The sequence below is a fragment of the Pseudonaja textilis genome, chromosome Z (assembly GCF_049901715.1).
Source record: "Pseudonaja textilis isolate UNSWEBS1 chromosome Z, rPseTex1.2, whole genome shotgun sequence".
NCBI classification, from domain to species: Eukaryota; Metazoa; Chordata; class Lepidosauria; order Squamata; family Elapidae; genus Pseudonaja; species Pseudonaja textilis.
In genome coordinates this window covers 39,564,313-39,582,909 of record NC_142008.1, presented here as the reverse complement: position 1 = coordinate 39,582,909, position 18,597 = coordinate 39,564,313, and the positions used below count along the sequence as shown (strand labels likewise).

The window sequence follows — 18,597 nt, the reverse complement described above, 5'->3', positions numbered from 1 at the left end:
AATGTACCATATTTTTAACTTATCTATTTCATTTGGCATTATTGAACCAAAGCTCCATACCAGTGTATGAATATTATATCTGCAAATAAAAATGCTTGGATTCTATGAATAATATAGTGGCTAGGTTACATATAAGCAGAACTAAACCACATTAATGTGGCATAAACTAATAATTGTGATTGAATGGTAATGTTTTATATAGAATCATCTTTCTCATTGTATCTAAGCTGAGCTTCAGAAAAAAATCATTTGATCATTTTTCAGTTTTTCTACAGTCATACTTTTTAGAATTTTTCCAAAGCTACTTGAGGACACATATTCATGTTGTATATTTTCAATCTATACATTTTGGCATTTATGAAAAAATGTCAAAACATATTCACAATGGAAGACTTGGCTTTTTCTACATGACAATATGTTGAAATTGGACATGAGTATATAAGTAACCGTATTTGCAAGTGGCGGCATACCACCCTTTTCACCGTTTGTTCTTACAACATCTGGATACACAGAAGTCTGCTGGTGGTAAAAAATAATTCAATTGTTTATCATGACATCAGGATGCAAATATGAAGAGTCATCATATCTATATTTTACTGTCATGACTAATGGCAATAACCTACATTTATGGATCCATTAGATGAGATTTCTTTGTTCTTATCACTTCTTATTCTTTACTGAATTTTGTATCATGTTGCTTATTCTAAAATGGGAGCATGTTATATGTATGTATGCATGCATGCATGCATGCATGCATGCATCCTTTTATATAAGCAAACTTCAGCCTGACCTCTTCACTGAATCTATAGTACAAGAAAATTTAGTTCACACATTTGACTAGCCCATAATATCATTTGTTTGGTTTGGGCTAGCATGTTGTGTGGTTTGTTCTCCTTGATTTATGATTTATTATATGGTCTGATGCTAAAGAAATAATGACATGCAGTCTAATGAGTAAGAGCACACTTCTGGAAAAAAGATTAGCTTAGGTAATTTATAAAGTTCATATTCAGCTTAAAAATAGATATGGACATACTTTTAAATTAATGTAGGAAGAAATGGCTGCTTTCTTTTAACAACAGAAAAGTTGTTATGAAAGTTATTGGAAAGTTGTTTTAAGATTTAAGATGTTAGGCAGTGAATACATGACAAAACAAAAGTCTAAAATGTATTATATCTTTGGTTTACAGCTGAATGCAGTAACACTCATTACTTACCTAGATATATTCCTAACAAACAGTACTTACCTTATTATTTTATGTTAGCAGATGATTAACTTGAGTTTACATTGCTTTACCTCATCAAAGCATCCCACATCTCTTTTGTTTTCAGAAAGTCCATAAATGGAAGTGGTTTGGCAGAAGTTTTTAAACTCTTATTTTGGCAGTCTATGCTGCAAATTAATTTCAGTTTATAATTTTTTATGTGTGTCATTTTTGAATTTGTTTGTAATTCTTTAAAATATTATATGCCTTAACACTGACTCAGTGATGAATTCAACCAGAAGCTGAACAATTATACAATTGTAATGATAGTTCTTATAACGTTAAAAGAAAATGTAATTATTTTTTTAATTATCTTGATGTTACTGTGCTATTGGGCAAATAAATATGTCTCTATATAAATGTAGTTGTTTTACTGATCAAAGGACTTCCATGAAGATACTCTACGTTGTTAATCAGTTGTTAATTAGTTTCAACATTATCTTCCATATTATATTCAGTGTTATATAATTACTTGTAATGTAATTTACTTATAATGTAATATAATTACTTGTAATGTAATTTACTTCCCAAACTGTACTAAAATATACTGTGAATGTACATAATAAATTAGTTGTGCTTTTGTTACCTTTTGAGGAATAAGTTATAATCCTATCATCCAAAGGGTGTTATGGCCATGCAAAACTCATGGATTGCTTGGTTGCATTTGAAAACATACACTTTTTAAGCCTAAATACTGAAAAATCCAGAGGAAACTTCTTTCAAACAATATGGGTGCAATGTTTTATGAAGTCTTACACTCTGTGAAATAGCTCTTTTGAATAATGTGCTTAAGTTAAAAGTTTGGTTTTCTTATAGAAAATAAAAGCTTCTGATGACAATATGATACTCCACATAAACTTAATGTTTACTCCACATAAAGTTAATGTTCCCAACCGGGGTGCAAGATGATACTCTAGTATGTGCAAAAACTTGGGTTTAGAATTTTCAAAATTATAGTGTATATGTATAATTATATGCATATAATTATTTATTTTTAAGGGGTGCAAGAATATATCAGAAGAGTTCTAGAGGTTCATGGTGTAGAAAAAGTTGGGAACCCTTTTATGTCATAAAAAAAGACTAGCAACTGGTGTTTGATTTGATTTATTTGATTTGTCAATCGCTTACAAGATAATAGGTATAAGTAAAAACGTAATTATGAATACATGAAATGGATACATATAAGAAAAATAAAACAAACAATAGGACAGGGACGGTAGGCTCGTTGGTGCGCTTACGCATGCCCCCTACAGACCTCTTAGGAAAGGGGTGAGGTCAATAGTAGACAGTCTAAGGTTAAAGTTTTAGGGGTTTGGGGAAGAAACTACAGAGTCAAGTAGAATATTCCAGACATTGACCACTCTGTTGCTGAAGTCATATTTCCTGCAATCAAGTCTGGTGCGGTTAACCTTGAGTTTGTATCTACTGTGTGCTCTTGTATTGTTATGGTTGAAGCTGAAGTATTCATTGACAGGTAGGAGGACATTGCAATGTATGATTTTATATACTATACTTAGATCGGACCGAAGGTGGCATAGTTCTAGGTTTTCTAGGTCTAGAATTTCAAGTCTGGTGGAATAAGGTATTCTGCAATGAGTAGAGGAGTATAGACTCTTCTTGTGAAATATTTCTGGACTTTCTCAACTGTGTTAATATCAGATACATAATGTGGGTTCCAGACTGATGAGCTGTATTCGAGTATTGGTCAAGCAAATGTTTTGTATGCTCCAGTTATTAGTGTGATATTACCAGAGAAAAGCTACATAGGATTAGGTTAACAACTCTTAATGCCTTTTTCGGTATGTGGTTACAGTGGGCTCTAGCACTTAGATCATTAGAGATGAGTATTCCAAGGTCCTTGACAGAGTTTGGATCATCAACAAGGTCTTGACTATTCAGCCTGTATTTTATTTTATTTTATTTTATTGCCAATATGTAGGACAGAGCATTTATTGGAGTTGCCATTTGTTTCACCATTCTGACGCAGTTGAGGTCTTTTTGAAGGGTAGCAGTATTGTCTGTGGTGTTGAATAGCTTTACATCATCAGTGAAGAGAACACAGTTGCTCTTGATATGATCACAGAGGTCATTTATGTAGAGTATGAAGAGAGTTGGTCCTAGAACACTGCCTTGGGGGACACCACTGTTGACAGGTACAGAATTTTATAGGACAATCCCAATTTTGACCCATTTGTTGTCTGTTTGACAGGAATGCTTCTATCCAGTTATGCAGGTGTCCAGAGATACCATAAGATTTTAGTTTTAGGAGTAGTTTGTCATGTACCACTGAATCAAAGGCTTTACAGAAGTCTATGTAAATTGCGTCTATTGCTTTACCCTGATCGAGTTGTGTAGTCCATATGTTTTTGCAGTGTAAGAGTTGCAGATTACAGGATAGTTTCAGCAAAGCAGGTTCCATTCAGCTAAAGTTTTAATTTACATAAGTAAATATAGGATTCACTATTACAGGGTACTTCTAAACACTTCCCACGATTTCTTCACCTTCTGATTGTTTGGTTTTTGATAAAACACACCCAACATAGTGATCATAATACTATCTGTATTGTTTCTTGTTATACTTCTCCCTAAATACCAAGTATGTTGGTATATATTTTTTTCTGCAAGATAATTAAATTTTGAATGCATGTGATGAAGTCATCTATACTCCAGGAAAATTTAAGATAACATTGTTACCCAATGTAACCTAATTAAATTTAGTGGGATTTAATCTTACTGTGAATTTATATTGAACTGAAACATTAGAAAAGCTGTAGAAGAAATGACAGTAAGTGCAACTGCCAATATATACTTTAATGCTGAAATAATGATAGGTTACTATTACAAATTATATTGTAAAACATAATTTCAGGAAAAATTGCCATGTGGGTAAATTGTATGTTTTTGTGTGGGTAATAAATGATATTTCTATTTTCTATGTTGTAGAATTGCTGACCACAAGATGTCAGTATAGGATCAGCACCAGTTAATGCTGGTTTGAAGAACAAGTTGCTTTGATTTAGTCTATCATGTATATGTACATGTATATGTATTTATAAATACAAGTATTTTCCATTCCTTGTTCTTCATTAAATGCAATTGCTTTTTTCCTGTATTTAATGAAGAGCATAAAAATAATAATTAATAGAAAAATAGGGAGATAAACTTCTGCGATGAAACAGAGGCTGTATTATGTCAGATCTCATGTCTAAGAGAATCACATTTTTAAATTGTATTATATGTGGAAGGCTGCTACAAATAGAACAATAGAAAACTGTTAAAATACAATCACTTCCTCCTAATTTAAAAGTTCTTTATGGCAAGACTATTTTGATTAATATTCTGCTGAAATTTGCTTTGCAAAATTGTTTTGTTTTCCTATTTTCCTTTCCAACATTGAAAATTTCTTTTGTATTTCTTTGAGTTTCCTTTATTTCTAGATGTCATAGAACATGGGTATCAAACTCGTGCATCACGTGATGCATTGTGACTTTTTTTCTCTTTGTGGGGATGGAATGTGATGTATCCAGCCTGCATGCCAACAACAATCTCTTTTTATTATTTATTGATGCATTGATTCAATTTATTTGCTGCTCAGTTCGGGTGACTGAATCTTACAATGTGGTTCAGGTTATCTTACATCCTGATAACATGAACATTTAAAAATTATAAAAATGAACTACAATTACAAAATAATTGAACTTTAGAGGGAAGACATGGTGATGCCTTCTCTGGTAGTGAACCAACCACCTCCAGCCCACAGTTTCTCCTTCAGGTTTTAAAGACTTTCCTGGAGGCTAAAAGAGAGGGGTGTATTTTACCTTCTGTGACAGAAAATACTCTTCTCCTGGATCCCACCAACTGAAATTCCTTGGCTGTTGAGATCCGCAGTAGGCCCCTTCTGCCAACATGAGTGGGGTGACCAATTCCAATGGCATGTGCTCACCAAACCAGTTTTTACACTGGTTGAATCATACTACTGAGGATCCATGTGGTCACATGATCAAAATTCAGATGCTTGGTAAGTGACTCATGATAGTTGCATGATCTTGGGATCATGATTACTTTTTGTAACCTGACAATCAAAGTCAATGGGGAAATCACATTCATTTAACAACAGTGTTACTAATTTAACAATGATTTGCTTAAGAACCGTGGCAAGAAAAGCCATAAAATGGGGCAAAACTCACTTAATAATGGTCTTACTTATGCTAAGTTTAGGGCTACTTGTATCTCATATAAGTGCATTTAGGCTAATTGTAATTCAGTTAATTATAATAACTAACTAAGAAAAGCTGAAGGACTGGATTTAGAGTTTTTATATATTTATTTTAGGCTATTTATTAAGTCAGTTTGTATCTAGTATGAAGGAGTTTCCAGTAATTGACTTCTTCCTTCTACTGTTATAACTTATTGAAAGTTGAAGAAACAGAGACCAGACATGACATTCAACACATATCTGGTAGTTATTGTGAAAACATAGTGCAAAAATGTGATAGAGAATCCAGAGAAAGGGGCATGTGTGAATAAGTGTAAAAGGATAAACCCAGGAAGAATGGATGGTAACATAGTCCATAACAGAGAAAACCTAGTGAAATGGGAGCAGAAATATGTACTTGGCATTCTGACCAGCCATCTGTTATAGGGGAGGAGAGCCAGGATATAAGCAAGGATGTCAACAAGAGAAAAGGCAGGAAATGCCTTGGAAGCACCTAATGTGGAGCTCTTAATAATGCTGGTATTTCCCAAAGACAGTCATTTGATAGTAATCATTCATGGCTCATCAACTCATTGGGAATTGAATGCATTAGATATTTTCTCATTTCTAATCCATTTACTCAAAGAGGAAAAAAGGCTGAATAATTTTATGAATAATCGTTTTTGCCTTTTTCATTTTCATCTTTAGTTGGACACCTTAATGATCTTAATATTTTTAAAGAAGCAGTCACTACAGTTTTAATATAAATTCCATGCCTGCATTATATTTCAAATCAAATAGTATGGCAATGATATAATGACCACAAAAAGGGGAGGTAGAAGTTTTCATTTAGTTTATTTATTTAATCATGTAATGCTTCTTTTAGACCTGTTGGAGTTCTCCCTTTGGAAGAAAAAATACTTAATGGTGCCTCCAAGGTCATGTTGCCAAAATTTATCAGTAAATTATTAACTCATTTAACTGCATGATGATATTTTCTTCTTTTTGTTTACAGTTGTGTTTGTTAAAACTATCCTACAAGCCCTTAAAATTTATATCCTGGGTGAAAACAGATGTTGTGGGGGGACTATATTCTTTCTTTTACTCTGTAGTAAAATGTAATTAAATCAAAAGCAGCTTACTCTGTAGTAAGCTGCTTTTGATTTAATTACATTTTGAACATAACAGGTCATTTATCCCTGAAATAATAATTTAAGTCTGAAAAATATTTGAGAAAGATTTGTTGCAATCTGTCAAAATATAGAATAATCAAACTATAATTGATGAAAGATGTTTAATAAGTAAGTATCCTACTTATACAATCATAAATTTGCAAATTTTCTCATTTTGTCAGCTAATAATGGACTGACTTCCATTGGAATAGAACAGTCTTAAAGCAGAGATTATCAATTTTGTGCTCAGATATTTTTGGCTTATAAAAGTTGGTTGTCCTTTGCTACCAGCCCACTTGGATAATGAAAACAGAAGTAAAGAATATTTGGAGAGGACTTTGAGCTTAAAGTATTTGTGTGCAACTTCTTAGCCCTATAACTCTGTGAAGAGTTTCTAACATGACTCATGAAAATCCTTAATATAGCTCACACAGTTCATGTTGAGATCCAACAAATGAAAAACAGCAGGATGACATACTTGCTCAAAACAAATTTGCTGAAACAAATATCCTTTTTTATTTAAATCACTTCATGTCATTACCAATAAGTTCATAATTTTGATGACCCATTGTTCATCAATTAAGATTATATGTACAGTATATAATGGTCCAATTCAGTACAAATCACATTTATATCTTCAAATACTCTGCTTTGAATTTGTGTTGCAAAATGATAAAACACGCCCACAACTTTTTGCATTTATTATAATAATTATTCTTTAAAAATGGAAAATCAATTTTGGAGATAAATGTTTCTCTCTTTGTTTTCCCTTTCCAAATGGGAATGTGCCATTAGGCCACATGTTAATTTCTGTAGTCACACATATATGTGCATACTTTAATTTTAAGATCAGATTTAGATAATAATTTACAGATAATCTTTTGGAGCTGAAAAGAATTTAAAAAGTAATAATATTTCAAGTAAAGAGGCATTTTTTCTTGGAACATGTTTTAAATTAAACTATTCAATCTCATTAACTGAACCAGATGTTATTAATTAAAAATAGAATCAATTTGTTCATTAGTGGGACAGATAATGCAATTCTATCTGCACTCCTATAAAGACTCCGAAGTCTCTTACTTTCATTGAACTAAGAGGTTTTCCAGTATTCCCAAGAAATCACACATTCTATAGATAGCCAAACTAAAAAATTCTTCAGTGGAATCAGATGTGCAATTTTTCAATAATATAGAAATGCATTTTGTAATATATTGAAACAGTATGGTGCAACTATTTGCTTTTTGGCTTGTTTGTTTTGGCCATATAGCTACTTTTAAGAAGTGTTGATGATACTGTGCTTTTTCCATTGATTATTTAAAATTATATGGCTTTTTCTGCAGCTTGCAACCTTTTGACACTTGAAATTGTCATGGAATTTTCATCCAAGGAAAGAAGCTCACTACTGAGGAGAAATGACCAAACTTTATTCAATTATCATTGGGTCTGTGCTTTGCAAGAAAGAAGGGCCCTGTACAATAAGAAAGCATAAATCTTTATAAAATTTGGGGTTGAGGAGCAGAAAAACTTAAGGATCTGATTTATGGGGATATTTTTGAGCAAGTAAGATAAGTGTTTAAACAAAAAGAAAATATATTTGAAAAGTAAAGCTGCTAAGAATTTCATAGTTAAGAGAATAAATGTTAAGACGAGCTCACGCTTGATTGGGATGGAATAGTTGTGGTTTCTCAGTTCCTGCTTCCTTGATGATAAGATCAGAAGACTATTTTGGCAACAGAAACATACCATGTATGAGCTGTGCATTACCCTGGGACCAATGGTGGGCACTGGTTTAACAACTGGCTTAACAACTGGTTTGACGAACATGTGCTTTGTACGCGTGCGCCTAAGGCATTTGCGCACAGCATTGAAAATGGAGCATTTAGAAGCTCAGCTGCTTACCTTCCAAGTCAGCAATTGTAAGCAGAAGGATGGGAGGGGGAATCAGCTGTGCCATGCAATTGAGATAAGCTAGAAAGCAGGAAATAAAGGAGAGGATAGGGCAGGGGTGAGTGGGTGGGTGGGACCAGCTGATCATTGGAACTACTGGTTCACATGAACCGATCTGAACCAGCAACAGCCCACCACTGCCTGGGACTGGTCTAGTTTACATATACAAATGTGGTGATGGGGGGATAAGTATATCAGAGGGAAATGAGGAGTTTGTACTGGAGAGGAGGAGAGGAGGAGAAAAGGAAAAGAAAATGAAAAGGAGTGGGGAGAAATGGAAAATAATTTGTAGCTTTATTTCATTATTATTTTCCATCACATCATTATTGCAGTTTATGTTGCATGTTTATAATAAAGAAACATATTATTATTTTAAAATGTTCCTTAGAAGTAATACACTATTGCAAATTCTTACCATCAGAAGTAATAGTGCTATATTAAGAGTCAAACATCTTAAATAATTGTAAATATCAATTATTAACTTTTATCTAATGTAACATTGTAATAAGCAAATTTCTTTCAGTAACATCTGCTAATAGAAAAAATAGTCTCTGCTATGTTTTGCATTCTTGACACTCACTCCCTTTCATTGCTAATGAAGGTTATCGAAGTATGTGGGATACCTCACATAAATGTGAAACACATTTGTATCTTTATCCGCACAGCATATGAGTTGAGAAAAGAGGTTTCAAATGCACTTAATCTGCATGATGTAAGTCAACAAACCCTAATCTGTTTGTATACTTTGAATTCCAGATACGGACCCACGTGTATTAGAAAAACAAGAATTACAGCAACCCACATATGTTGCTCTCAGTTACATTAATAGGTAAGCTGTTCTATGTATAAATTAAAATATATCTATGTTTTTATAATGTCTGTTTGTTAAAGGACTAGTTGCAATAAATTTCAAATGGGACAGGAATATAAACAATTCTGCTAAAGTCTATAATTCTGGAGCTGCATAAATGTAGCTTCTTTCAAACATAGTATAGTAAATTCCAAATTTGAATGGAGTTTTATTGCATTAAAATAGGTATGCTGAGTTTATTAAAATACATTGATTTCAGAAAAAAAATGAAGTATTTTGGCTGGGAATTCTGACAAAAGGATCAGAAATGGCCCTCATGACTTATAAATAAGGGTCCATTGATTCTATTATTAGATAGCTTTTGTGCTATAGCTTTTTTGTATTAACACAAATTAATATTAATTAAGCAATTAGACATGGGTGTCCTGGAGGGAGGGGATCAAAAAAGTCCATATGGTCACCACAATATTAAAATAAAAAGATTTTATTAAAATAAAAAGGTTTTGATTGCATGGCAGTGGTGGTCCCTGTCTTGGCTGTTTTTGACACACGCATCCATGAACACTATTGATAGTGGTCCATTTAGAATATCCTTTTTGACCTAAACTTCCTTGTCCATTTGTACAATATTTGTAATATTCTAAAATATATTCAGTAAAAAATTATCCGGCTTTGATTCAAAAAAATAGGAAGGAAAATGCTTCGGCATCATCAATCCATTGCAGAATGTTAGAAGACTTCTTGCATTTGAAGCATTAAAAGACTTATTGTTTTTTTTAAAAAAGGCTCTGTTTGATCAGGTGGTGTCATGTTATCATTTGTATCTATATTCAAATAAATATAAAGGAAAAGGATTGAATTAAATGATAATGAAATGTTAAAATAGTAGGCTGCCAACTAATTTAAGGCATATAGTGAAGCATGCAGAACAAATTCCGTGACCTTTCCCAGTAATATAATGTGATTGGTACCATTTTTAATCATAGCTGTACACTGTAAAGCGTGTCATTCATAGTATTATAGTTGGATATTCTTATTTACAAAGTTTGGTTCATTTCATATCACTATTTGCATCTTACTGTCTTTCCTGTTATTAGAAATTAGTATGTTTCCACTTTTTAAATAAATAAAATCAATATATTTTCCTTTCTACATATACTTTCTTTAATAAATGATTATTTATTGTTTCAAAAGGATAACAGGTCATTTGTGGTTTTCTATGCAAAAATAAAATTAGAGCTATTAAGATTAGATCTGTGTATATCTAGTGTATGCCTGAATGTATGATAGAGTGAACAACTAACAACGTTATGTTTTTATCTACCTAATCATATCTTCACTTTCTATCACAAAATTATTCTAGAGAAAGAACAAGAGAATTATTAGAATTTATTGTGGAAGAAACAAATACAGAATTCAAAATTTCAGCATTTCTACCAAATGTTCTTATGTATGTTTTATTCTGATTTTTTTTTTCCTGAGCATAGTTGGCATTTTTTGGCTTTTTAAGGTCAATGCTTGAAATATAAGCCCACTCTTCATGTATAAGATTAATCCATATTTTTCTTTTTATGAAGAATGCTGCCATTCTGAAGGCAGGTAAGTTTTTACTTGTAACATATCTGAGTAATTTTTGTAGCATTTGCCTCCTATATAAAAGTTTTTGCTGAGCAGGTCTGAGAAATAAGGAATAGCACATTTTAACAAAAGTAAAATGCCTTCAGTTGTGGTACTGAACCCAAAATGATTTTATGCATAGCTATCTAATTTCAGTTGACAAAAATAATGCAAAGTATATACTTTATCAGAAAGAAAAAATTGCTGTGAAATAACTACTAATAGAAGGCTTGTTTTTTGCAAAATAGCCAGTGGTTTAGCAAATCAAAATACTTATAGTACTATTTCTACGTTATATGTATATTGTTGCATATTCTTCCAAATTTCTGTAAAATAGCTATTAGAATTAAAATCTCTTCAGAATGAAATTTATTGGGCATTTGTATAATTAAAGTTGATTGATTCAACAAAACTGGTATACATTATTGTTGTGGCCCCGATTCCCGAGCCTATGCTGTCAGAGGAAGAAGACCTGGAAGATAAGGAGGAAGAACTGGGAATGCCTTCCTCCCCAGGACCTTCCTCTCTGGCAATGCCTTCCTCCCTGATAATGCCTCAGGTTTCATCAGACAACCGAGAGGAACAGCCTGAGATTAATCAGGAGGAAGGCATATCAGAGCAGCCCCTGACAGGGAGTAAAGAGGAAGAGTGTTAGCTTGATCCTAAGCAGCATCGTAGGGAGAAACGTGAGCAGCAATGTAGGAGGCGTGGGAGGGTCAGAGAGTGAGCTGAGTCATTGAGCCACACCCCACAGGGGATAAAAGTGGGTGTGTTTTCAGCTGGAACTTTGTACGGGACAAAGTTTAATCTTACTTCAGATTTTCTTTGTGAATGATTTTTGTGGACTGCCTTGTAATTTTCTGTGAGTAGATTTTTATTTGTTATCAGTTCAGACTTAGCAGGCAGAGGGTGTTGGAATGCCAAGGATATTATCAGTTCCAAAGAATTAACTCTGTGAAGTCCGAGCCAGCTTGCCTGCCTATGTTTGTGTGAGTTTGTATTCTTTCATCTTTTGGGAAAGAAGAAAAGTGAGACAGAACATTTTTGTCCCGTACCTGACTTAAACCATCTTTTACCTAAGATGGACCAGCAGCAGCAGCTTCAACAACAGCTGCAAGATGAAAATCAAATTCTACAACAGCAAGTGGCTCAATTAACAGCCCAAATTGCTTTGCTGCAGGCTCATGCAGCTCTTCCCCCCCCCCCCTCGTCAGAAATGCCTGGTGGCTGTGCCAGATAAGTTTTCTGGGCAGCCTGAGATGTTCCCAGCTTTCATGGGACAGTGCCAGTTATTTATGGCTATGAGGCCAGAGGATATCCCAGATGATCGGGCTCTGATGGGGTTTGTGATAAGCCTCCTTTCTGGCTTGGCCACCAGATGGGCCACACATTTGTTGCTCAAGAACAGCCAGTTATTAACTAATTACCAGGGTTTTTGGCAACACATGCGCCACATGTATGAAGATCCCATACGAGTGCAGCCAGGCGTCTTAAGGACCTTCACCAAGGGAGGCGCCCCTTGCAAGAGTTTATTTCTGAATTTCGGCTTTTGTGCCTGGACTCCAACTGGAATCCCGCAGCGTTAATGGACACCTTCCAGGATGGCCTGTCAGATGAGCTGCAGGATGAGTTAGTTCGAGTGGAACCGGCCACGACCCTCGACTCTTTGGTCATGCAATGCTTGTGCATCGATGCACGTCTCCAATGGCGAAAGAACCATCATACCGTCCAGGAGCAGCCATCTGCATCTGTACCGCAGCGCCCTGTGCTAACAGCACCCCGGGTCACCAAACATGTCGTGGCAATGGCCGAGGAGCCAATGGAGTTAGGAGCAGTCAGACCTCGACTGATGGCCTAGGAGTCAACGCGGAGACGGCAAGTGGGGTTGTGCTTGTATTGTGGGGGGGGCAGGACATTTCACTAATTTTTGTCATCTAAAGCGAGGTGGGTCGCTCAAGCCTGTGCCTGAATCTCGGCGTGATCAGTCGGGAAATGGGGCAGGCCCAGCCTAGGGAAAACCCTAGGCCGGACACATATCAAACACCTTCCTGAATTAGCAGAGATTGACTCTGGACCCCCTCAGCATCTGATTTTGGGCATTCGGGTTTTCTTGGCTAACCAGTCAGAAGGGATTCCAGCGAATGCGCTGGTGGACTCAGGGGCCATGACTCACTCTATGGACCAGGCCTTTGCAGCCCATTTTGATGTCCCCTTGGTTCCGGTGGAACCTCCAATGAGGGTCAAGACTATTGATGGGTGGGAACTTATTGCAGGACCCATTAAATTCACCACCCAGCCTTTGCGCCTAGTCATTGGAGAACATAAGGAGGCGATCCACTTTTATGTCACCACGGACCTCCATTTCCCATTAGTCCTCGACATGGCTTGGCTTAGGATTCATAATCCTCAGGTGGCATGGTCACGGAACGCCACTTCTTTTCCGAGTCTGCAGTGCATGGACCACTTCTGCCACACCTGTGCTGGCCAGGACATCACCACCTCTGCCATCTCCATACCTCCTGAACTGGCGGACTTCATGGATGTGTTCAGTGAGAAGGAGGCAGACCGGTTACCCTCGCATCGGCCCTATGATTGCCCAGTGGACCTTCTGCCCAAAGTACCACTGCCAAAGAGACGTTTGTACTCCATGTCCGAGCCCGAGCTGGCCGCACTACGGGACTTTTTGGACAAAAACTTGGCCCGAGGGGTCATCCGGCATTCGTCGTCCCCTCTCTCAGCCCTAGTCCTCTTTGTCAAGAAGAAGATGGGAGACTTACGCTTGTGCTGTGATTACTGCCGGCTAAACGCCATCACGGTGCGGAATAGCTACCCCTTGCTGCTCATTCCAGAGTTGTTGGAGAGGTCGCGGGAGGCCACTATCTTCACCAAGCTCGATCTTCGAGGGGCCTACAACCTGGTATGGATGCGAGAGGGGGACAAATGGAAGACGGCATTTGGCACCCGATACGGCCATTTTGAGTACACTGTGATGCCGTTTGGGTTGACCAGTGCCCCCGCAGTCTTCCAGCACCTGATGAATGATATATTTTGGGATATGTTAGATCGGTTTGTGGTGGTGTACCTGGTGATATTCTGACCTATTCCAGGTCCAGGGACTGCCACCTTCAACACATTCGTCTGGTCTTGCAACGCCTTCGGGAACACCAACTTTATGCGAAGCTGAAGAAATGTTTCTTCTTCCAGACTTCCATTGAGTTCCTTGGGCACATCATCTCTCCCAAAGGCATCGCCATGGACCCAGGTAAGGTGGAGGCCTTATGTAGTTTGGAACCCCCTCGTGGCATGAAGGACGTTCAGCGCCTATTGGGGTTCGCTATTACCGGACCTTCATCCCGGTTTTGCCAAGCTGATGGGTCCAATAACCCAGTTCCTTCGAAAGAAGGTCCCGTTCCAGTGCCCCCCCACAGCAACAGGCTTTTGAGGCCCTCAAGAATGCTTTTGTCGCAGAACCCATCCTGAGGCACCCTGATTCGCATCGTCCTTTTGTGGTGGAGACGGATGTGTCCAACGTGGCTATTGGGGCGGTGTTGTTGCAAGCCCCGGTGGATAGCATCACTCTTCTTCCCTGCGCTTATTATTCCCGGAAACTCACTCCTTTTGAATGCTATTAAACCATCTGGGAAAAAGAGTTGCTGGCTATCAAGGCTGCATTTGAGGCTTGGCAACATCATCTCTAGGGGTCCCGACACAAGGTGGAGGTCTGGATGGACCATCGGAATTTAGAACATTTGTCAACGGCAAGAAAGTTGAACCAGCAGCAGATCCGATGGTCGTTGTTTTTTGTCCGGTTCAACTTTTCTGTGACCTATATCCCCAGTGGTCACAATTGGAGGGCGGATGCCCTGTCCCGCAAACCCGAGTACCTTTGCTCCAAGGAACCCCTTCCTCCATGGACGTTGCTGCCAGCAGAATCCTTGGCCGCAGTCCAAGAACCAGTGGACTTGCGGACTCAGGTGTGAGAAGCACAGCACCTAGATGCTTCGTCACAGCAGAAGATGGGGGAGATTGGACCCGAATCCCCATGGACTTTGGAGGAGGGTTTACTCAAGCATCGGGGCTGGTTGTACATACCCACGGGGCCACTTCGAGCCCTTATTATGACTCAGTGTCATGACAACCCTGCAGCCAGCCATTTTGGGTTTTTTAAGACTCTCCATCTTGTAATGCAGACTTTTTGATGGCCTCGAGTATGGCATGATGTCCACGCCTATGTCACATCCTGTGTACCATGCAGGCAAGCAAAAACCATGACGGATGTGCCTCCTGGTCTCCTCCAACCTCTTCCAACTCCAGAAAGGCCATGGGGAGCGATTTCCATGGACTTCTTGACTCATTTACTGCCATCCTCTGGATTTACAACTGTGCTGGTGGTGGTCAACATGTTGACAAAAATGGCCCACTTCATTCCGTGCCATAAATTGCCAATGGGCCCGTACAACTGCCCGTTTGTTCTTGCAGCATGTTTTTCGTCTCCATGTTCTGCCAGACAGGGTAGTTTCTGACCGCCGTGTACAATTTACAGCCCAATTTTGGAAAAGTCTGATGACTGCATTACAGGTGCAGGTGTGCTTGTCATCGGTGCACCCATCCAGAGACTGATGGGGGGACAGAGAAGGTCATTGGCATTCTCGAGCAATACTTGCGTTGTTTTGTAAACCAACGGCAGAACAACTGGGCTGATTATCTCCCTCTGGCGGAGTTTGCATTCAACAACTCCCAGCACACCTCCACCCAAATGACACCATTTTATGCTAATGTGGGATACTATCCGCGGTTCTTCCCTTTGACACTATTAGATTCCCATTTTACCGAGACCCAGGAATTCCTTTCGGAACTTCACTCAGTTCAGCAGTTAGTTCGGCAGCAATTGATACAGGCCAAGGAAGATTACAAGCAGTTTGCAGATTGCTCTTGATTGGCAACGCTTCCGCTGGCTGTAGGAGACCATGTGTGGTTATCCACAAAACATCTTCAGGTCGACCACCCGATAAAGAAGTTTCATCGGCCCATTTCCCATTGAGGCGGTCATCAACCCCGTAGCCTATCGACTGACTCTACCACGCTCCATGCGAATTCATCCAGTCTTCCCCATTCCCTTTTGGTCCCTGACGCCCCTTCGTGTTATCTCCGACGTCCCACAGCTGTTGATCCACCACCTGTGCCCGGGGAAGATGGCGCAGTAGAAGGCAAGGTGGCCAGCATTAGGGATTCCCACTGGCTGAAAGGGCGGTTACGGTATTTGATCAAGAGGCAAGGGGGATGGGCCGGAGGCCCTCTCCTGGGTGGATGCTTTCATGATCCACTCCCCAGACCTTATACGGATGTTCCATGACCATTTCCCCTTGCGATGACATCCTGACTGTCAGACTCGGGGAAAGGGCCCTGCAGTGGGGGATAGTGTTGTGGCCCCAATTCCCAAGCCTATGCTGTCAGAGGAAGAAGACCTGGAAGATAAGGAGGAGGAACTGGGAATACCTTCCTCCCCAGGACCTTCCTCTCTGACAATGCCTTCCTCCCTGATAATGCCTCAGGTTTCATCAGACAACCGAGAGGAACAGCCTGAGATTAATCAGGAGGAAGGCATATCGGAGCAGCCCCTGACAGGGAGTAAAGAGGAAGAGTGTTGGCTTGATCCTAAGCAGCGTCGTAGGGAGAAACGTGAGCAGCTACGTAGGAGGCGTGGGAGGGTCAGAGAGTGAGCTGAGTCATTGAGCCACACCCCCCGCCTTGTAATTTTCTGTGAGTAGATTTTTATTTGTTATCAGTTCGGACTTGGCAGGCAGAGGGTGTTGGAATGCCAAGGATATTATCAGTTCCAAAGAATTAACTCTGTGAAGTCCGAGCCAGCTTGCCCGCCTATGTTTGTGTGAGTTTGTATTCTTTCATCTTTTGGGAAAGAAGAAAAGTGAGACAGAACACATTATATTTATAATTCTGAGCTTATCGTTCTTACAAATGAGGCTAAAATAAGGTCTTATAAACCTCAAAATAATAATCTAAGTAAATACCACAATGAATAAATCCTCCATCTTAGAAAAGTAGAACCCATGGGTGAATCCTTAATTTCTTTTCATTTTCAATATGTTTGCATACTTACAATTTTTAAAATTTTAAAAATATTTTTAATTACAATTAAATAGTTTTAACTGTATGCTGCCTAGATCACTGTGAATGAGATGGGTAATCTCCAAATTAGTCAGATGGGTGAGTGGGTTAATGAGTAGATAGATAGGTAGGTCAGTAGATTAGATAGATAGATAGATAGATAGATAGATAGATAGATAGATAGATAGATAGATAGATAGATAGATAGATAGATAGATAGATAGATAGATGTTAAGTTACATTCTTCAATTTCTGCAAATGGAATACATCTTGGTGTAGAACAGTGTTTTTTTTTTAATTAAAGGGAATATAATTTTTTTGTGATTATAATATCTGTGAGACTAGAAGTTCCTTGACTGTATTGTTTTGCACTGCATTCAGAACAAACAAGCTGTCCAATTGGTGCAGATCCTAATAATATATACATTGATTAACAAATGATGATTAAAAAATGTAAGTTTGGTTAAACATTCATTCTGTGTATTAGAGGACAGGCAATGACAAAAGATAGGTAAAATTGTATCATATGTTTACACAGGACAGTAATTTTTTTTACTATTTTCTAGTTTGGGGATGGATTGGAAGGTTTCCTTGCTGCTGTTCATTTAAAACTCATAATAATCATTTTTGTTTATTTCCTGTCTCAAAATGGCAAAACGTATTGATTTTTAGCAATGAAAGTCAGCAATTGCTCATGGGACTCAATAAAGGATTACATGTAGCTGAGGCCTCAGTTTCTAGTAAATTTCATAGCCCAACATCATACACGTAAAGGGGGGAAATCTAAATTTAGTCATACTTAGAGCTATTGAAACAAATATAAGTTAAGTAAGTCATGCATGAAATTAGGATTTCTCTGTATTGGGAAAAATATTTATTTTCAGGTACCATAGTTCTAAACTTGCACAAAGTCTAAACTTGGCATAGTTGTAGACTTGCACTATGGAGGAAGAGAAAAAGAAACTTTGTGAAGCATGACGAGAAAACAGCTTTTTTTTCATAAAATACCATCACATGGATACACAATAAATAACAAAATTTGACTAATTAATCTAAACAAGCGTTATTTTTGCATGGAATAAAAATAAATCCAGATCTGATTATCTCAACTATAGACCTGAAAGAAAACTAGATATTTATTTCAGATTTATGACATCAATTTCCAAAAGTATAAGAATCTATTCAAAAACCAGAAGGCAGAATTTGTCTTCAATGATAATGGATGAATGGATGGATGGATGGATGGATGGAAGGAAGGAAGGAAGGAAGGAAGGAAGGAAGGAAGGGAGGGAGGAAGGAAGGAAGGAAGGAAGGAAGGAAGGAAGGAAGCTTTCTTTCTCCTTTCTCCCAATTAAAGACATATGGCATTAGGATTATTATTTAATTATGATAACGTAAGCATAATAAAGTAGCATGTCCATTTTTGCTTTCTGTACAAAAGATCCAGTGATATCTAACTGAATT

General features: G+C 37.8%; 1 protein-coding gene across 1 annotated transcript in view; it reads left to right on the top strand.

The window, feature by feature from the left end:
- The window catches only part of JAZF1 (JAZF zinc finger 1), a 137,210-nt gene that overhangs the window by 65,280 nt on the left and 53,333 nt on the right, over positions 1-18,597 (top strand). Inside the window, exon 2 of the mRNA XM_026708273.2 lies at positions 9,336-9,408. Coding sequence (XP_026564058.2) covers positions 9,336-9,408 — 73 coding nt within the window. The remainder of the gene's footprint in view (positions 1-9,335; positions 9,409-18,597) is intronic.